This window comes from Macrobrachium nipponense, chromosome 29 (genome assembly GCF_015104395.2).
Source record: "Macrobrachium nipponense isolate FS-2020 chromosome 29, ASM1510439v2, whole genome shotgun sequence".
Lineage (NCBI taxonomy): Eukaryota > Metazoa > Arthropoda > Malacostraca > Decapoda > Palaemonidae > Macrobrachium > Macrobrachium nipponense.
This window is the reverse complement of record NC_061092.1, coordinates 27,483,230-27,504,106: the sequence shown is the minus strand read 5'-3', so window position 1 is coordinate 27,504,106 and position 20,877 is coordinate 27,483,230. Positions and strand designations below refer to the sequence as shown.

General features: G+C 38.0%; 4 protein-coding genes across 5 annotated transcripts in view; all 4 read right to left on the bottom strand.

Annotated features, from left to right (window-relative positions):
- Positions 1-1,111: 1,111 nt before the first annotated feature.
- On the bottom strand, positions 1,112-2,947 carry LOC135206301 (uncharacterized). Its single transcript, XM_064237725.1, has one exon. It carries the CDS (start codon positions 2,945-2,947, stop codon positions 1,112-1,114), a length of 1,836 nt encoding a protein of 611 aa, XP_064093795.1.
- Positions 2,948-3,783: 836 nt separating this feature from the next.
- LOC135206300 (uncharacterized) lies at positions 3,784-4,380 on the bottom strand. Its single transcript, XM_064237724.1, has one exon. The coding sequence runs from the start codon at positions 4,378-4,380 to the stop codon at positions 3,784-3,786; it is 597 nt and encodes a 198-aa protein (XP_064093794.1).
- A 728-nt stretch (positions 4,381-5,108) lies between these two features.
- LOC135206299 (uncharacterized) lies at positions 5,109-5,879 on the bottom strand. Its single transcript, XM_064237723.1, has one exon. The coding sequence runs from the start codon at positions 5,877-5,879 to the stop codon at positions 5,109-5,111; it is 771 nt and encodes a 256-aa protein (XP_064093793.1).
- Positions 5,880-9,508: 3,629 nt separating this feature from the next.
- Positions 9,509-20,877, bottom strand: part of LOC135206208 (ribosomal protein S6 kinase alpha-5-like) — a 177,092-nt gene continuing 165,723 nt past the window's right edge. For both annotated transcript variants that reach the window (XM_064237547.1, XM_064237546.1), the window contains 13 exons: positions 17,100-17,318; positions 15,983-16,098; positions 15,395-15,589; positions 15,104-15,207; positions 14,465-14,615; positions 13,745-13,906; positions 13,368-13,487; positions 12,848-13,069; positions 12,451-12,621; positions 11,903-12,118; positions 11,356-11,506; positions 10,695-10,918; positions 9,509-10,494 (listed from right to left, as the gene is read on the bottom strand). In XM_064237547.1, the coding sequence (XP_064093617.1) occupies positions 9,787-10,494; positions 10,695-10,918; positions 11,356-11,506; positions 11,903-12,118; positions 12,451-12,621; positions 12,848-13,069; positions 13,368-13,487; positions 13,745-13,906; positions 14,465-14,615; positions 15,104-15,207; positions 15,395-15,589; positions 15,983-16,098; positions 17,100-17,318 (2,759 nt within the window). In that variant the 3' untranslated portion in view covers positions 9,509-9,786. The remainder of the gene's footprint in view (positions 10,495-10,694; positions 10,919-11,355; positions 11,507-11,902; positions 12,119-12,450; positions 12,622-12,847; positions 13,070-13,367; positions 13,488-13,744; positions 13,907-14,464; positions 14,616-15,103; positions 15,208-15,394; positions 15,590-15,982; positions 16,099-17,099; positions 17,319-20,877) is intronic.

Sequence of the window (20,877 nt, the reverse complement as noted above, 5' to 3'; positions counted from 1 at the left end):
GCCCATGTAATTATATAAACCCCTGTAAAATTGTTCAATCTGAGTCTATGCCTAATTAATTCTCACAAACTCCAATATTACAATAGCCTAACTACGTAAAAGGGCTCAAAATTTAGTTAAGGTAAAGAAAACGGTGTATTGCGTCTTAGATAAGTAAGTTAAGTTAAATAAGTAAGTTAAACGTTAAAAGACGAAACCGCTTGCTAACGAATGACCGTTGGCTCAAATCAGCCGTCCAATGATATGGCGGCTTAGCCTTTGTGGAAAACTGGTATGTTGACCTACCTTTAAGTTAACCCAGTTTGGACGCACACCTCTTTAATTCATTCCTAAACTAAAAAACAAATCCTATATATTTAATCAGCAAACCCAGCGACCTCTAATTACATTCTTGGAAATAAATTGGTACGTTGACAAGAAATGTTATTTTACTTACCGAATTTTCCGCCGACAGATCAGTGTGAATGGCCGTTTTAAGTTTTGGTTGCAGATGAGGATTCGGATAGGATATGGGTTAGGATAGGTACAAACAGAAAAGGAGATCATACACACCAATTATCTTGAGGGTTCTTAATTTCTAAAACCCTACACTATGTAAATTAAACTCAAGAGGAAGTTGACGAAACAAGTTGTCGCCCGTCTTTCATTGCTGTCTGTTTGAACAAGGCCCCAAAAACCCGCTCTCGATCTCTCGCTACCCCCCGAAAAAGCCTATGTCAGGTCAATGGTTCTTATCACTCCCTAAATCAATCAAATAATTTCTTAACTAATTTGAAGGGACAGTTAAATCTATTTATTAAATCTATCTATCAAATATTTTAAATGCTAAGTAAAATTAATCAGATTATTCAAAATATGATATTATAATTTCTGCAGAGCACATACTAAAGAAAATGGGGTATAGTTATTTTGTAGCTCTTAGCAGTGACTTCGTTATAGGTTAGAAAATGGATATGTACAAATAAATTTACATCCTACTGAGGTGAGATAACACAAAACACACAGTTTTGTGTTAGGTTAAACAGCTTCATCATTAATCAACTGCTGTAAGAATCGCCTCGAGTTGGTGGCGGCTCTTCTCTTCGGTCTCTCTTCTTCTGCTTGATAGCCTTCAGAATTTTGACCGTCTCCTAAATTTTGCTCCGCAGCATCTACAGTAGTACACATCCTCTGGCTCAGAGACCTCCAGCGGGTAAAGTTTGTCAACTGACCTAGTTGTCTCTCCATTGCCGGTCTGTAGCTTCACAATTCTGACCAGTCCGTCAGAGCTGGGCATCAGCTGAATGACCCTTGCCAATTTCCACATCCAACGAGTGGTGTCATTATGTACTAACACCACATCTCCTACTTTAATCTTAGTTTGGAACGGTTGGGTTGGATCCCTGTTAAAATAGTGTCTATCTCTCAGGGACTGCAAGTATTCCTTCTCCCACTGTTCTTGGAATGCATGTATTACCTGAGATACAGACTTGAATCTCTCATTACATTGTTTGTGGTCAAGCTCAAAATCTGGGTCATTCAGGTAGTCCCGGTCTATGGTAGTGGGCAACGAGTTTAACCCGTAGCCATACAAAAGGTGAGAAGGGGTAAGGGCATCGATGGTATCTGGAGATGTAGCATGCACATATGTAAGAGTTCTATTGTTAATACGACGCTCTATCTCAGTGACCATGGTATTCAGTTCGTCAGAATTATTCCTCTTCTTGAATATAGCTTTCTTTAATGCTGATTTGACACTGCCAACCATCCTCTCATAGAAGCCTCCTTGATGGGGTGCCCTAGGTATGATGAATGTCCATTTACAATTTTCCTTAGTCAGTGTGGACTGTACGTCAGTGTCATCATACAAAGACTGAATCAAGGAAGAGCCAGTTTTGAAGTTAGTGGCGTTGTCAGAAATCATTCGACGAGGGCAAGATCTTCGTGCAGTGAATCGCCTGAAGGAATTGAGAAAAACAGCGCTGGTTAAGTCTTTTACCACTTCCAGGTGACAAGCTTGTGTTGAGGTACAAGTGAACATGACTATGTAAACCTTGTCCATTTCTTTAGTGGCTGGATTGCAGATAAGAATTTGTCCAGTCAAATCTATTCTGGTCACCTCAAACAGCCGGAGACTGTTCATTCTGCAAGCTGGTAGAGGTGGCGGAGGAGGCCTGCACAAGGCAGGTCCTTCCAGAATGTTACATAGGTGACACTTTGTTTTCATCTTCTTGACACGCTGTCTCAGTCTTGGTATCCAGTATTCTTCTCTCACCTTGCAAATTGTGTCTTGAACGCCTGCATGAAGAACATTTTCATGAGCTTGAATGACTATAAGTCCAGTCAGAGGAGAATTTGGAGGTAAAAGCAGATGAAATTTACTGCTATATGGAAGGTGGTCCGCATTTTTTAGTCTCCCAGTGCATCGCAAAAGTCCACTCTCATCCAGGAACAAGCCTAGGCATTTAACTCTGGTTGGAATTTTGTGGGAATTCTTGTTAAGGTATGACAACTGCTCTGGAAAATACTGACTCTTTGTGAAGCCAATAAGAATTCGTAATGCTTCTGAGTTCTGTACTTCGACATTTTCAGAGTTTATGGGTCCCGAGTTCTTAGTTTTACGATTCCCAATGGTATGTTTAAGGAGCCTAGTGAACTTAATTACTAACCCAGTGACATTTATAAGTTTAGGAAGGGAAGCGAACCTATGGATTTCTATGGGACAAGTAGCTTCTTCACTGACAACTGTAGTTAAAACTTCTTCAGGTGTTTCATGTGGGTAGCATGTAGATACTTCTGTCTGCTCTGGCCACATCTCTGGGTTCGGGAGCCAACTTGGGCCATGGAACCAAATTTGACTTTTCTTAAACTGCTGCATGGAAATTCCTCTAGAAACAAGGTCTGCTGGGTTTTCTTCACCAGGTACATAGAGGTACCTCACTTTAGTGACCTGACTTATCTCATTCATCCTGTTGCGGACATAGACGTTTTTAGATTTGTTGTTCTGAATCCAGTGTAGGGCAACTTTACTGTCAGACCATATGACAGTGTCAGTAATCTTGACACCATTGGTGTGAAAACGGTTCTGAGGTAGTCAGCTATTTTGACTGCACTATAGTTGGTAGTCAGCTCAAGTTGTGGAATGCTCTTCTTTTTGAGAGGGGCAACTCTTGCTTTAGAGAAAACCAGGATTGCACCTTCGTGTTGGTCCATCAAATAGGCTGCAGCCCCATAGGCCTTTTCACTAGCATCACAGAATATGTGAAGAGAGTAGTTGGTCCCTCTGTTGGCTGTGAAACGTGGGAATTCCTGATATGATATGTTCTCAAGGTCTTTCTTGATCTTCGACCACTCTTCTTGAAGTTCTGGTGGCAAAATCTCATCCCACCTTTTAGATAGTTTCCAGACCTTTTGTATAAGAACTTTGGCTCATACAATTATGGGAGCAAACAATCCTAGAGGGTCAAATACTTTTGAAAGGTTGCTCAAAAGTAGCCGTTTGGTAAGCGGAGCTTCCTCAAAGGTAGGGGGTTTTATGCTTAAGTGGTCAGTTTTATAGTTCCAATGAAGTCCTAGAACTTTGACAAGATCTGAGCCTTCTGTTGTTCCATCACCTTCTTGTGTTACCATTTCGTTGAAGGTTGGATCATTACTGATCCATTCTCTTAAAGGCATTCTGGCATCTGACAGAACTTCCTTTGCAACCTTGTAAAGGCTGTAGAGGCTGACTGTTGTAGGTAAGGAACCAATTAAGTTGTCCACATAAAATTTGGTCATGAGGAAACTAACTTCAGGTGAAGTGGGTTAGGTTTCTAAGTGATGTTGCAAGGTCGACTGGAGTAGAAAAGGCGAGCAGGTGGCTCCAAAGAGAACTGATCTAAATTTATAGGCTTGAAGGTCCTTTTCATTGTTAAGATCTTTTAGCCAGATGAAACGTGTAAAATCACGATCTCTAGGTTGGAGACCTACCCGTAAGAAGGCTTTGCTGATGTCTGCTGATACCGCAAATGGGTCGAGACGGAATTTCAACAACAAGTCGGTTAGATGACTAGTCAAGGATGGGCCAGAGTATAAGCAATCATTCAGACTAGGGGCCTGCTTGTCCATCCGGGCACTTGCATCAAATACAAAATGAATGGGCGTTGTAGTTGAATCCTTAATCACAGGTAAATGGGGTAAATAATGAACATTTGTCAACTTGTGGTCTTCTTCTGGCACTGTTTCAATGAAGATGAGAGACAGTTGTTCTTTGATGATCTGGTCATAAATTTCCAGATATTTATTAGTTTGTTTCAGCTTGTGAATAGTGCTGTTCAGTCTTTCCTCGAGTGTTAAGTTGGTAGGGAGTTGTTTCTTATTGACTTTCCAGGGGAGAGATACCTCATATCGTCCTTCAACCATATTGATGGAATTCTTGAATTCTTCCAGTACAAACTTATCCTCAGGTCACATATCTTGATCAACAATTCCGACTGATTCTAGGGTCCAAAGATGTTGGATGGGGTCTTCAGCAAATTTGCTATCAGACATCTCAAGTGGTATCTCTAGAGCAGCTTTGGAAGGTTCATCAACTGCCAGTCTCATTACAGTTTACAGAATGAGTACTGATAGGGGTGTCATTACTAGGCAGTTTACCAGCGACCAGATTTCCTAAGGAGGACTCAATCAGGTTCACTCCGTTTGCTTATGGAGAATGGATAAAGTGAAAGTAGTGATCTATGCCAACAAGCAGTTTCACCTGGTCAATCTGACTACTTGACAAGTTAGGATCAGCTAGGGTGACATTCCTGCTCTTCAGTTCAGAGACTATCTTACAGAGTCCACGAGGCCTAGCGCTCTGAGGTAGTTTAGGTACGACAATAGCCTTTAAAGTTACAAGGCTGTCATCGTTTACCCTGACAGGTACAGTGACTGTACTATATTCTCTAGGTTCTTTGGTATCCCAGAACCCACTGATGCTCAGTTGGACAGGATTGTCTCGTTCAAGTTTACACTCTTCTACTGCCTCTTGTGTGATGAAGGTGTGTTGTGCCCCAGAATCAAACAGTGATCTAAGTTCCTTGGTGTTGCCTGAGGGCGGACACACCACTTTCATTAAGGTGGTAGGGAGAATTCCACTTGTTTGTGACTTAGTCTTTGTCACTGTCATTGTCTCCACAATAGTTCACAGCAGAGACTTCAGTTGAGGAATCAGAGCACAATGCTGAATGGTGCAGTCCAGTTTTACATGACAGACATTTCTGGAACTTTACAAGACAATCTGTTGTCTTATGGTTGGGTGAAGTGCATTTCACGCAACGATTTTGTGCGGTAAGTCTTGAAATGCGCTCTTGCGTGGTCTTGTAATTGTCACACTGGTAGGCTTTATGTTCTGGTCTATCACAGAATACACAACTTTGGGTTCTAGCTGTCTTATTAGGCTGACCTTGAGTGACAGAAATACTCAGATTCGTAACATCATGTTTCTTAGGGGTGTAAGAACTAACCTGAGTTTTGATCCGATTACCTGGTCTATTAGAACTTTGGTTAGGCTTGGGTTTTCTATGGGAGTAATCCTTATTCTTATCCCTGGGTTCAAAATCTGAAGAAGACAAGGTCAGGATTATCATTCCTAGCCCCTCTCTTATATCTAGGAGTGAGGGATAGTCCCATCCACACTTGTTTTGGATTTGTTCTTTCACCTTCCCAGGTAGTTTTTGGAAAACTAAAGGACCAAGTATCCAGGTACTACAGTGATCCGAATTAGATTTGTTTCTTTCTATGCCTCTAACATATTGTTCAAGTTTAGCCCGGAAGCCATGTAGTGAATCCAGATCTGCAGAAGGCTTAGGCAGGCCTGCTACTTGACAAATTAGAGATGAGGTTATTTTCTGTGGATCAGCATAAGTTTTCTTCAACATGTCAATGGCGTCTAAATAGTTTTCATTTGTGACAAGGATATTTTTAATCAGAGCTAGAGCTTCAAATTAAATTTGTCAACAGCTCTCAAGTCTGGACGAGAGTGATAGTTAGACTCGAAAATATCCCAAAAGGGGGCCCATTCTCCATCGATCCCTTCAAATTCTGGTAGTGATAAAGACGGCAACTTAACTTTATGCAATGGCCTAAACTCTGTTGCAATACTCTGGGGTTTGGCTTCCATGCAAATGATTTTTAGTTTCTCCAAAACTTTGGCGCTTTGCATGATGATTTGGTTGGCATGACGCACTTTGCAGTGAGGCTGTGTTTCTATCAGAGGTTTGCTCAGAGAACCCTTCTTCTCCAAGTTGAACTAAGTACTTGAAGTTGAGTTCTTCATACTTCTTTATTTGAGACTCTAGCCTAAGACGATATGCCTCCAAGGTCGAGGACTCAACATCACTTGCCCTTTGAATTAGGTCAGCAGTGCTTGTGCATAGATCCTTGCAGGTTTCCTCATAAAGTTGGAAGGAATATGCTAATTGAGTTTAAAAGGTACAAAGCAAAAAAAAAAAAAAAAAAAAAAATCCCTGGACAACAGTGGGAAGATTGAAGGAATATACTCTACAAAATTACGAGAGTAATTCCTTCCACTGAGTGTTCTCTAGTAATATAGTAAATGGTATAAAACGGGCTGTTAAGCTCACAATTCTTCCGTGCGCCCAACGTGTTTTCAGACTTTGCCAGAAAATCCAAGGATTTTAATAATTGCTTTGTAAAGTTTAAGTAGGCTAGTTAAATTCAGGTAAGAGTAACTTAGGTAAATGCAAATTAACTTAATAAGGACCTATGCAATAAATTACAAACCAAAGGCCTAAAAATTCCCAGGGCAGTTCAGTTTGGCCGGTTAAAGTAAAAACTTAAGGTAAACTAATCCCAAGTGAATGCTAAGTAACCAGACAGAACCTAATTTGACCAAATTTTTTCTACTACGCCATACAATTAATATAAACCCTTGTTAAAATTGTTCGAATCTGGTCTGTGCCTAATCAATTCTCACAAACTCCAATATTACAATAGCCTAACTACGTAAAAGGGCTCAAAATTTAGATAAGGTAAAGAAAACAGTGTATTATATCTTAAATAAGTAAGTTAAACGTTAAAAGACGAAACCGCTTGCTAACGAATGACCGTTGGCGTAAATCAGCCGTCCGATAATATGGCGGCTTAGCCTTTGTGGAAAATTGGTATGTTGACCTACCTTTAGTTAACCCAGTTTGGACGCATACCTCTTAATTCACTCCTAAACTAAAAAAACAAATCCTATATGTATATTTAATCAGTAAACCCAGCGACCTTTAATTACATTCTTGGAAATAAATTGGTACGTTGACAAGAAATGTTATTTTACTTACCGAATTTTCCGCCGACAGGTCAGTGTGAATGGCCGTTTTAAGTTTTGGTTGCAGATAAGGATTCGGATAGGATATGGGTTAGGATAGGTACAAACAGGAAGGAGATCATACTAACCAATTATCTTGAGGGTTATTAATTTCTAAAACCCTACACTACGTAAATTAAACTCAAGACGAAGTTGACAAAACAAGTTGTTGCCCGTCTTCCGTTGCTGCCTGTTTGAATAAGGCCCCAAAAACCCGCTCTCGACCTCTCGCTATCCCCCGAAAAAGCCTATGTCAGGTCAATGGCTCTTATCACTCCCTAAATCAATTAAATAATTTCTTAACTAATTTGAAGGGACAGTTAAATCTATTAAATCTATCTATCAAATATTTTAAATGCTAAGTAAAATTAATCAGATTATTCAAAATATATTATTATAATTTCTGCAGAGCTTATACTAAAGAAAATGGGGTATAGTTATTTTGTAGCTCTTAGCAGTGACTTCGTTAAAGGTTAGAAAATGGATATGTACAAATAAATTTACAACAATAATTATCCTCTGCAAAGTAAACTCATAAAGCTGTTAATAGGACTGAAGGTTGATGACAGTGGATGGATCACACCTGAGAATCCAACTGGAACATGTGTAGTGATACAGTTCTGTCTTCTACAATCTGAAAGACAAAAGATTGGTAAACCTGGGAACATTTGGAACATGAATATATATAGGCCTTTACAGTAGTACTTCATGTGAAACAATAAGCCCATGGATTTTTATTTCCCAGCATGGCTTCATTCTTGGAGGGGCAGTTAGAGGATCATTTCAGTCATGTTTTTCTCTAAATCTGCTTGATGCCAGGTAGAGAAAATCGAGCAGTCCTTTTCTCCGAATCCTCTTTCAGGAAGCAGAGTATTGCTGGAAAATATGCAATACAATATACAATACATATATGCATGGTGCTAGCAATTTCTAATTGATACGTCAAGGAATTTTTATTTAGACACGAAGATGATAGTGTTTTCAGTTTGTTGATCCATGTACATTGTGTATGTGTATATGTGTGGAGGAAATCATCCAAGAAAGGCCAACACTTCAATAAACAGAGAGTAAATTGGATCTGTGACTGTTACCTAATGTTAATATTAAACTTTATACGTACTATGTCATACTATTATTCGTTACAGGATTTGCTGATATTATTTAAAACAAACAACTTCAGTTATGTGCTATACAGCAATGTATCTACATATACTGTAAATCAAGCTTGATACCTTAGTGAAACTTGACACTTATAATTAAAACTGCATGAATTAACATAAGAATTCAACATTAAATTTGAGACACCAAAGACAATGTACAGTACTTCTGCATCATCAGTAAACAAGAGGAAGTGTTTCATATACTTTAATGCATAAAGTAATAGTTAGGATTTTAGACTATCAGTGTGCTTTTCCTAGTTTGTTTTGTATCATATTTGGGAAAGCTGAAAACCTCGTATCATTATGCTCTTGTTGCATAAACAAGTTCATTGTAACGCAAAGAGGTTATTAAGCAAGTTTTATTAAACAGTCAAGACGGTTATTACTGTACATGTTATCACTTTTTTAATTATTCATTTCCGGGTTGTTAACTGAAAAGTTTTTCAAAAGAAACTTTAGTGTTCTTACCATTGTACATGTCCTGGACTCTATATGTAAATGCTTCAGGGAAATAATTATTTTTGATTTCCTCACTTGTGACTGCATTAACTTAATCAAATGATCAGTTATTTGGTTTTTACGACTACAAGAATTCATCAAAAATAGATTTGTCAATATAGCATACTCTGAATTGGCATGTGCTATTTATTTCTTTTTTATCTTTTAAAGGTTGCAGGATAGCAAAATGTCTCAGTAGAACATTTTTACAGCCCTCTATCCAGGAGCAAGAGAGAGAAAGCTAAGTGTACAGTATAAATAACAAGGCTATGCAGTGGTATTTATTTTGTGGATAAAACTACATTCCATGATCTTTAACTGACAGTCCTCTTTCACCAGAAAAGCAATTAGTTGTGGATTCCAATTTGGAGATCGGTAACCTTGACAGATAATGACCACCTCGCTGGCACTCAATGTCGTAGTTGATGCTACCCAGCCCTGAGATGTAATTCTTTGGCATCATTTATTTTGATTTTTCAGAGCACATACGTGCTGTAGCTACCTAGTTTTCACTGAGGATAATAAGACATGATTGCATTTTCAAAGTGCTTTATATTTATGGGTTTTTTCAGATTGCACATGTAAATTCCTACATAATGTACTTTAGAGCATAAATGTTATAATATTGTAATCTGTATTTACATATCAGATCAGCTATATATATATATTTTTTTATTTATATAATTTACATTCAGTTATACTGTATAATAATAAAGCAATCTCTCAGCTTTAAGCTTAAAGACATAAAATACTCTTAGTCAGAATTTGGAAAGTGTCTCATACAGTAATGCCTTAAATACCTTTCACACATCAGTCATCTATGACAATCGTATCAAACCTTTTACTACGAGTGTTTCTGTTTTTGAACACTTGTTTGACTACAGTCACATCCGCATCACAGATTTTTTCCAGTTTCCTTTTCCGTGATCTAGTCTGTGGGCCAGAAAATTCATCACCTAATAGGCACATAGAGGATTTGAAAGACGTCTCAGGACTTCTGGTCTCTGTGACACGCTCTTTCATTTCACTAACATTACATTGTTCTTGAGACACAAGGCACTGTTCCTGTTTCTTATAAGACACAGTTGAACTACTGGGCGAACTGACTTCCGGTGACAAACCTATGGAGGATTCGGACTTTGGCTTTGGTTCTATAGATTTGTCACTTCTCGAAAAGTCAAAAGAACCCAAAGAACCTTTTGAACTTGCTTTGGATCTTGGGCTCGGTAATGTGAGGACCATACTTGGGGTGGCAGGGAATGCCATTTCAGAAGGAGACTCGATACTTGATAAATAAGCTTTGACTCTTGCTTCCCCAAAGTCAAAGACACTCTCCTCTTTCCTTGGTGTAACACCTAGTGAGGAACTACATCGGTCTGATTTACTAGGTGTACGGACAGATGTGAGGGAAGACGCTGATGAGGTAGAGGAGAGGGATGAGGTAGAAGAATGGCTGCGGGCATCAGTTGAAGACTTTTTGTTTTTTCGACGTTGGGCTAAACGGGCATTGCTCACATCCTGGGAAAATTAGAAGTCATATTAGTTCTGTTCATTTATATATGAAGATAATGCATTTCAAATGCTTTTATCATATGGTAATGGAGATATGAATATCTACGACATTAAACAAAGTTCTGTTTCATTTCAGCTGCCACAAACACAGCAACATCATTAGAATATGACAGTTAACCAGTAGATTAAAGGAATTATATACTTACTAGTAATCGGAAACCTTCTCTGGTTGCCATATGGAATGCATGAAAAGCCTGCTTGACCCCAGCTTCTGCTGAAACTGGACCGTTAAGTGTTGGTCTTGCACTGAGGATTGTAGGGGTCATTAGAGGTGTTGCAGAAAACACAGAGGGTGGACCTCCTTGTAACCATTCATCTTGAAGCAGGTCATAAATGGTAAGTCTTCTTGAGGCATCTACAGTTAGCAGTCCTGTGGAAAAATTCATTTCTTTAATCATTTGCAGGAATGGTTGTCAAAGATCTCCATAGAGAGAATTTTAAAATGGTCAGAATACTCTTGTCAATGGTAAGAAAAATATTACATAAAATTTATGTTGCTTACTTTTAACTAGTTCTGCTTTTTTAAATTACTGAGTTAATTTGCTTTTTTGTAACAAAGATGTGAGACTGTTACAAAGACTTTTATCACCTGTTATTACTGCAGCAAAAGAACTTATGTAATGTATTTCAGGTTCAAAATCTCCATTCATCCAAGTAAGGTACATGTAAAACAGGAGTTTCCTCAACTTGAGTTTTCCTCATATTGTCTTTGATTTATTTTTTGTCAATTTTTATGCTTTAGCATTGTCTCAAGAAAAGCAATAAAGTACATGGTGAACAAAAGGATAGTCTTTAAAATGATCTTACCTTTGATCAAGTTCTTGGCTTGAGATGAAATAGTGAGCCATTCTGGTCCAGACATGTCAAAACTGCCACCCTTGATTCTAGCTATAATATCTGATGATGTATCATCTTTACTTCTAGACTGGAAAGGTGCTCTGCCAGACAGCATAGTGTACTGAAATAAGAAAAATTAGTTAGAAATATCAATGTCTAGAATTAAAAAGCAATAATAGAAATGGCCATATTGTAAGTAATAATAGTAAATGATGGATTCAATTCTTTTGGATATCTAAAATTTAGATAAGCCTCTCATAGAAGTGATGGCACATCAATTATAATAGCTAAATAATAATGGCAGCTATGCCGTGTTGGCTTTTACTGCCAAGATTCTTCAAGGAAAATCATCATAACTTTTAATGTCATCATAACTTTTAATGTCAAGATTCTGTAAGCGAAATTATCAAGAACTGTACGGTTTGATTGTACAACTATGTTATCAAATACATGTAAGGGATAAAAATTAGAAAAATGCCCAGAGAAAATTAAGCAATGGCCATCCTCTGGAACTCACCAATATAACTCCTAGACTCCACCAGTCACAAGTTTCATCATAACCAGCAGCTCCTTTTTGCACTGCCTGCCTTAGTACCTCAGGAGCAGCATAATGGAGGGTAAAGCAAGGAGTTTTCATGTTTCCGTCCTTTTCCTTGTCTGGCATCATCCGAGCAAAGCCGAAGTCCACAACCTTTATTACAGAGTCATCAGAGGAATCCTTGAACAGCAGGTTCTGTAAAGTAAGCAGTAAAGTTGTGAGTTATTTTACTCTGCCAAGATAAGGAGGATTTCAGAAAATGATTAATGCATTATAGTACATTACAGGAAACCTTTATATATTTTGTTCGATTCAGCAGAGGAAGACTTAGAGACCACTTTGAACTTTAGAAAATGATTAGAGACCGCTTTGAACATTAGAAAATGATTCGAGACCACTTTGAAATTTAGAAAAGGATTAATACAGCATAGTACAGTATACATGAAACTGCGGGAGATACTGTGTAGTATTAGTTTCATTCAGCAGAGGAACACTTAGAAACCACTTTGAAGTGAAAGATGACTTACCTCAGGTTTGAGGTCTCTATGAACAATGCCTTTTCTGTGCATGTAGTGAACAGCAGAGACCAAACTTCGCATTATGACTGATGCTTGTGCCTCTGTGAACCTTTCATGTTTTCGGATCCTCTGAAGTAGTTCGCCTCCTTCCAGTATCTCCATAACTATATATGTGTGCGCCTGAAATACGAAACATTGATAATTAATTATAGTACTTACATAAACATTTTGTGGATGTTCATTTTTCATTTTTTTATTATTGCAATGTACATTACTAAATACAGTACAAAGAATAGTAAACTAGGACAGTGCATCTTTTTCATAGACATTGACAATTACTGTTAAAAATTTTAATAACACCCTGAGCATCAGAACTTGTGCCCATGAAAGGAAAGAGTATACTTACTTCATCATAAAAGACTTCATGGAAGGAAACGATATTGGAATGTCCTTGACATGCTAGGAGAAGATTAATCTCTTGCTGGCAGTCTAGTCTCCGAGAAACTATCTTCACGGCATAAGGCCGTCCTGTTGACTTCTGAATGCACCTACGGCAAACGCTAAAACTACCATCACCCAAGATACCTTCTCGCAAGTCGAGTTCATAGTTTTGGAAAAATGGAGAATCCTGAAAGAAAAAAAACACAATCCATTAGAATGAAAAGTAACAGCTTTAAGTGTGTTAAATGTACTTGAACTAAACTGTACAAAACATGTATGCCAAGTTTATGAGATTGATTTTACTATTTGGTACAGATTGTTTACTATTTGGTACTGTGTATTAGTAACCATTTTTCCAAATTTGATGTTTGCCTGAATTCTACAAAACACTTGCTCATACTCGTATGAAATCCATAGTCATATATCTGATTACATATTTTCTTCATTAGTACTATGTTACACTTAACATAAAATACTGCTCTTACCCTGAAGCTACAAGCCATTAGATTAGTTGTTGAAGGTTTTCTGTCCGGAGACATTTTGAACAGAGAATCACTAACAACATTCTCGGTGAAGAGAATCGATGGGGCTACAAATGAGTAACCCTGTGGATGGAAGAAAAATTAATTATTATTATTATGAAAAAAAAAACATATAGTAAATAAAAAAAAATAAATGTTATCACAACTGAAAATCTTCCCAGTCAACAGATCCAGAATAAATTGTCAATACTATGTTAGTGATAATGCCCAGAATAACTGATATGCCTCATATTCTGAGCATGACAGAACATAATTCATGAACTCTGTTGTAAATATAAATGATATACAGTCAAAAACATTAGTATTCTCTGGAAACTTACATTAAATATTTTATCTACATCAGGAGGAACAATGGCCGGAGAATCCTGAGGAATCATTGCAGTGAATTCCTCAGAAAAATTACTAACATCTAGTTCATTGCTGATGCGGGGTACAAAAGGAGCAGGTACTTTCTTCTTTGCAAGGTCGTCCCAGTTGAGGTTCTGTGGAAAAAAAGGATAGATTGGTTACATTGGAAACTACGTATCTGATTAATGTCATCCATACATATCTTTCTAACAAAAGTTTCACTTTTAAGGTTCAATGACTGTTTCATGTGCCTTCCACATATAATCCTAGATCTAATGCGAAATAGGCGAGACCTGAACACTGGGCAAGGTTATACTGTTTATGTAGGTAGTTCCTGTAGGTTATTCAAGAGCTTATTATGGTTTTTGAAGGAATGAATTGTACTGTCAATGTTGTTTGGAGTTAGTTTTGTCTATATGTATGATGTAATTGAAGAGGTTATTTCATCATTGCATAAAAAAAAAATTTAAACTGTTTAATAGATACTGGATATGCCATAATAAAATTGTAGACTGGTCTTTGAGTATTGTACTAAGTGCTGTAATATAGCAGCACTATATTCTGGTCTGACTTCATTATAAAGTAATTTTCGGTAATTTTGTTTGAGTAAACCTTTTTAACGTAACGAAATGGACCGTAGCCTTAATTTCTGTTGCTCAAGATCCAGAGAAGCAAGCCTCAAATAGACCTACCTTAAAAAACGTGTGTTCTTTGAGTTCATCGGCATCTCTGGGTCCTCCTCCTAATCTTTGTCTGGGGTCTTTTACGAGTAGACGAGATATGAAGTCACGAACCTCAGGTGATAAGTCGGCAGGTAGTGGTGGTTGGGTTTTTAAAATCCGCCTGAAAAAAAGATCAAAGTTATTTAAGAAAGTTTTGGGGGGAAATGGGATCCTGGAAAAGCATTCTAAATTCTCTTTAGAAAGAAAACCCCTTTGAAAGTTTGCTTCCTTGCACCATTCCAGCTACCATAAATACACATAAAATAAAGTCTGGGAAGAGAACTTAATTGCGTACTATTATGTATACACTTGACAAGTGTTGTTAAAGCTGTTGGTGATATGTGAAACTTAATAAATGGTTAATGTCCACATAAAACACTGAACTGACTGCATATTCCTCAGCTCTTACAGCATTTAGAAATAGTAATCACCGGTCTCTCTTAAATTAATTTATAACGATAATGATACTGTAGTTACTATGCAGTAAAGAAAATTAATTATAAATTTCACAGATCCATGCATTTAAAATGAATTATGCATTCCATAGATGTACTATGTATTTACATTGGTCTAGTTTAAATTGTAGATTGCCTGTTAAAGAGTACTTACTTTGAGATCTCCTGCTGATTATTTTTCTCTCCTTCGACAGTGAATGGTGAAGCTCCGGTCAGCAGTTCATAAGTTAATACTCCAACACTCCACCAATCAACAGCCTGGAATAATGTGGTAAGTCATTATTATATTAGTTGACACGTGCATCACATTAAACATTAAGTTGTTTATTGCCTTTAGTAAGCTGTCAGTGACTTGGGAAACTTATAAGAAACAGTTTTGTTATGTTTGGATTTTCCTGTCTCATATTCATCTCGATTTAGAAAGCTAATTTTGCGTCATACTGACCTGATCATGACCGTGAGAGCCTCCCCTGACCACCTCTGGAGCCATGTATTCTATAGTCCCACAGAAGGAGTATGCTCTGTGTTCCTTATCGTTTGGAAGGAAGTCTTTGCTTAGGCCGAAGTCTGTTAGGACAATATGCCCGTCAGAGTCCAGGAGAATGTTTTCCAGCTTGATATCACGGTAGATTATGCCCAGCTGAAAAAAAACGGTGCTTTTAGTCTAGTGGGTAGGTAATGCAGTTGAACATTTTTTCAGTAAAATAAAGGGAGGCCATAGTTATGTTTCTAGGATTCAGTAGGTTCATTTGTCACAATAATGATATTGGATCTGAGGCAATGATTTTTTCTTTTTTTTAGTAATTTTCAAATTTCAAAATCAATTTTTATATAAACATGTCACCTCGCATGTTTCTTAGGTCTATTAAATTGGAAGTAAGACAAATGTCATTATTACTGCTTACTTTCATTTTCATCACAGAATAAGTCTATTTTGTAAAATATTAACCAGTTTTGTGGCTTGAAATTCTGGTCACATTAATGGCATGCGGTTTTGGGCAATATGAACGACAAAAGAATATAAAACACTTACTTTGTGCAGATGTTCTAGGGCGAGAATGATCTCCCCTATGTACAACCTGACTTCATCTTCTCGAAACCTCTCTCGTTGATAAAGGTGTGTGAATAGTTCTCCGCCGCTGACGTAGTCTGTTGAGAACAACAGCGGAATCAGGCAAAGAATTTATTTCTAAAAAAATACTCGTGATAACATGAGTTTTGAACCGTGGAAACAAATTCACAGTTACGTTTGGACTGAAAAGGGAAATCAAACAGATTCCCGAAAGCTCTCCGTATAGGTTTATTTTTGAATATATTTGTCCCCGTACATAACTGGATTTGCTTTCTCCAAAGAATTGACAGTTTGCTTTTTAAGGAAGAACCTTTATGAAGAGATCACCTAGAGCCTGGCATAAGGCCAAATTTATTCTACCACAGCAGCACGCTGAACAACTCGGAAGGCTTATGTTGTTTAGATGAAATCGAAAATTCAAGTTTGAAAGTTCAGTTTAGAATTTGAAAAAAGGTTACAGTTAATAAGAGAATTTGATGAGTGATATCTTGTGTACTTTAAGCATGTACACCCTATATGTACTCACGGTAAATTGTTCCCAAAGCTATCATGGACATAATTGTATTTATTTAATTAGTTTTGGACAAAGATATTTTCTTCCTGGTACCATTGACCGTATCATCACTGTCATTGAAGAAGACTAATACTTTCATTCTGCTCTGCCATCGCAACTTCCCTCCAAGTGCTTTATCGCAATGTGAGGTATCATTAACAGTTAATGGGCATCACTTAAGACTACCGTAGGCAGATAGTGCCGCCAATGCACTATAGGCATTACTTAAGGTCCTTAGTAAGGTCCTTTCAGCCTGTAGCTGCAACCCCATTCATTCTCTTTACTTTACCCCCGTTCACAGTCTCTTTATTTCAAGTAATTTTCTACCACAATCTCCTAATAACTGATTCATAGAGCAACTGCGAGGTTTTCCACCTGAATGACCTCATCATAAGTTCCAGCGCTTGGCCTACATTCTGTAACCTAAATTCAGTATTTTGTTCTATTCTGATCATTAAGACGATGAAACGTCATCACCTCTCTGTGATGAACCCCGCCTCATCATCATTAATAATCATCACCCACCTAAGATGAGATGAAGTTTGGCATCTGTCTGGAAGGCGTAGTGAAGGGTGACGAGGAAAGGGCTCTGGCGGACGGCTTCCAGGACCTGCCTCTCCGTCTTGGTGTGTTCCGTCGTCTTCTTCTTTTGTACGATAGTCGCCTTCTTCAGCACTTTCATGGCGTACAGCTTACCCGCATCTTTCCCGGAGATCTTACGCACCAAGAATACCTTGCCGTACGCTGGAAAGAAGATCGAGCGTTAGATAATGTAGGTTCATTTCAAGCTTTTTGATTAGATATCTGTTAAATGTATTCATTATATCATCAATTAAACAATATGTTTTTATCTTCCTCTGTTGAATAAATAGTCGAAGACGAAGGATTACATAAATGAGGTAATTTTCAAACAGACGAAAGTTGGACCCCAAACAAGTTGTTATCGGATATCAAAGAAAATGGACACAAGAACTGGATGTTAATGTGTTTGCGGTTTCTCAGGAAACTTGCATATATCTAGAAAGAACCTCTCCCCTCATACCAAAGGCTAATAAATGGCTGATTAATGCGTAGAACACCTGACTCGCGGCTGAAAGAGAGAGAGAGAGAGAGAGAGAGAGAGAGAAGAGAGAAATTAGCCTATAACTGGCATGTAGACTTATGACGCAGATCTTTCCACTATGCTTCAAACGAAAAATGCACGTTGTCATTTCATCACGTTTCGGACGTGTGTGTGTGTGTGTGTACTTGATAAAACAAACCGAAATAACGATGCTATCGCATCGCATTCATCAAAACCTTATGATCCAGCCAAACCTCCCATGCACTCACGATGCATGAGGTTGGAATCAATAGATTCTCCAAACCCACCACCGCTTCACACACACACACACACACACACAGGCCACTAGACCAAAGTGGAGGTGCATATCGCTACCGACTCCTCATCCTCTCTCTTTTTTTCCTCTTTCTCTCTCTCTTTTTCCCACCCTCGCCTTAATTTCACTTTCTCTCTCTAATTTCTCATTCATTCTCGTTTTCTCTTTACCGCCCGCATTATTTTGTTTTTCTGCCATACACGATATCATTAATATCGTCTTTTTTCATGTAAGCCTATCGTCAGTGATCAAACTATTTATTTCTGTTTCTTTGCCTCTAGAGTTCTCTTATCCACGTTTGCCATTATCACAATGATTACATTCCTGCAGTTTCTTTGTTCCCTTCACCCTCTTCCCCATTTCTTCCTCTCCCCCTCCTCTTCATGTTTATTCATTATTTCTCTGTTTCATGCGATCTTTGTTCTTGTAATAACCTATCTTTGATTTTTTTTTTGAGGGCACTGTCCTGGTTAGAAAGTGAATTTGGTGGGTGCTAGAAAGAGAGCGAAAGACTAATCTGTTCGAAACAGAGAGAGAGAGAGAGAGAGAGAGAGAGAGAGAGAGGAGAGAGAGAGCGTTAAGAGTGGGTGTAGCCTTTAAAGAGAGAGAGAGAGAGAGTCTGGTGCGTACACAATCCTCATGGAGATCTCTGCTGTCGCGTCCCCTGGCAACAGACATACTCTGATAGCGTACTACACCCCCATTGCGATTATCTGTTATGCATGGCTAGACCAGACCTTAGCAGTGCTTTAAAGCACGTGCGTGCGCGCTCCACCACATTGTAAACAAAGTGAAATGGGCCTTTCCTTCCCTTCCGCGTGTTCTAGGACGGCGGATTGGATTCATGAGCTAAATTTAGATGTGATATTTATTGCGTTGAAAGGATCTAGGACTCGATGCAGAATTTTGTTTGTTGGATCATCTCTCTCTCTCTCTCGTGAGTTTTTGGTACCTCAGCCTTTATAAAGCCCTAAACCTTCACGGACGATTAGTACGTTGTGGCCTAATTCCATTGCCGTCATGACTTAGTAGGAATCCAGGTTAAGCTTCGCCAATTCCTGTTAGATTTCAGGTTAGTTTTCCCCCCTTGTGTGGCAAAGGACGCCATATCGTATCTACGTGATTTAGATACCTTTGATTACGAAATCCTACAAAGGAAGGGTTAAGGCAGGGGAAAGGAGAGAGGGAGTGGGAGGAATTAAGGGGGTTAGGTATAAAGATAAGGGTTAAAGTTGTGACTTTGAGTGAGGACGCTCATGCAGAAGACCCACATTGCTTAATGATCGTCGGTGACCTCCTTTGATTTTAGTGCCGATATAAAAAGCGCGCCATGGCGTGACGGCGCGCACGCGCGCGCGGATTTCGCGCGTTAGTGCGTGTTTTCACTCTACTTATAACTTATTCTCGTACCTCCGTCACCAGGAATATAATTCGACCTTGTTACCAAGTGAAGCAATTCCAGATAAAATCTTCCTCGTTTATTCAATGATTGTTAAGATTTTCTCTGATTTTGTTCTTTCACAAGACATAATTGGTGATCTATTAAGCCTACAGATCTATTAGGCCTACAGCATATGACTATTTGCGTATTTTAAACAATGGTAATTCCTTTCTTTGTAAGGACGCATGTGTGACGAAACTTCCGCATTGTTTCCCTAAGCGGAGGAGGACTGTTTATGGGGGGAGGGGGGAAGCGGGGTTGAAGGGTCTTCAATTGACGGGAATTAAATTGCGCTAGTTCGAGCAACTTGTCAAGTTAGGAAAGTAGATGGTAAGGGGTGGGGAAGGGGGGGGGCGGGGGAAGTTACTACGCAGTGTTAATGATCTGAAGCTGCCGCTTATAAGCTATCCTCTCTCTCTCTCTCTCTCTCTCTCTCTCTCTTTTCAAACAAAAGTGTACGCAGTAGCTTGCGTTATAGCCCTCTGTGTACTAACGCAAATATTTGCGTGTGTTTTAAGAATATTTGCACACGGCATTGTTTTTGAATTATGTTACGGCTGTTTACTCATCACGATTAAAATCGCCAACGTGACTCGTCAAACAAAGGAATAATATCACTTACGACTTGTTTTTTTTTTTTATGAATACATAAATAGTATGGCAACTGTTGTAGACTTAATGAAGTACTCTGTACATTTGTTTGTTTAGCGCACAAATACAGTTTGGCTGTTTATTTGTTCAAAAGTCATTGCTTACCCAACGGTGCCGCAATCGTGGACAAAATCTTTTATTCATTTTCTTATTCCCTATTTCTGTTAAGCTCTCTCTCTGTCACAGTCTTTCTTTCTTTTAAAAGAAAATGCGTTCAAGACGTTTCCTCTGTTACGTAACGGATGTGAAAATGATTTTGGCTAATTGTTACGGCAACCTGTCTTATACATATAACCAGGAAATGTTCTTGGGCACCCAAAACTGTTTGCTTTGATATTAAGTTATACTACCACTACTACTACTAACCACTAACTACTATTATTATTATTATTATAAAAGTAGTTTTACCAGACCACTGAGCTGAATTAACTACTATTACTTACATTACTACTGTTTCTGATGATAATATATATATTACTAATGATATCCAGGTGAATTCTTACGAGTCAGATGCATTTTAAACTCGTGTTCATTACACCATAATATGTTTGTCATATGCTATTGACGTTTGAGTAATATATTATATATATATATATTAATATATATATATATATATATATCATATATATATTCATACTATCTGATTCAATACAGTTCCACGGAAGTTAACATTATACATTTGACCAAATATTAAATATAGTGTATTATACTATATATATTATACTACTATATATATATATATATAATATATAATATGTATTTAGATATGATTATATGTATATATATGTGTGTGTATATATGTATATATATATATATATATATATATATATAT

Excerpts from the sequence above, each read along its gene's own strand:
- LOC135206300 (XM_064237724.1), bottom strand. The coding sequence starts at position 4,380 with ATGGTTGAAGGACGATATGAGGTATCTCTCCCCTGGAAAGTCAATAAG.
- LOC135206301 (XM_064237725.1), bottom strand. The coding sequence starts at position 2,947 with ATGAATGAGATAAGTCAGGTCACTAAAGTGAGGTACCTCTATGTACCT.
- LOC135206299 (XM_064237723.1), bottom strand. The coding sequence starts at position 5,879 with ATGTTGAAGAAAACTTATGCTGATCCACAGAAAATAACCTCATCTCTA.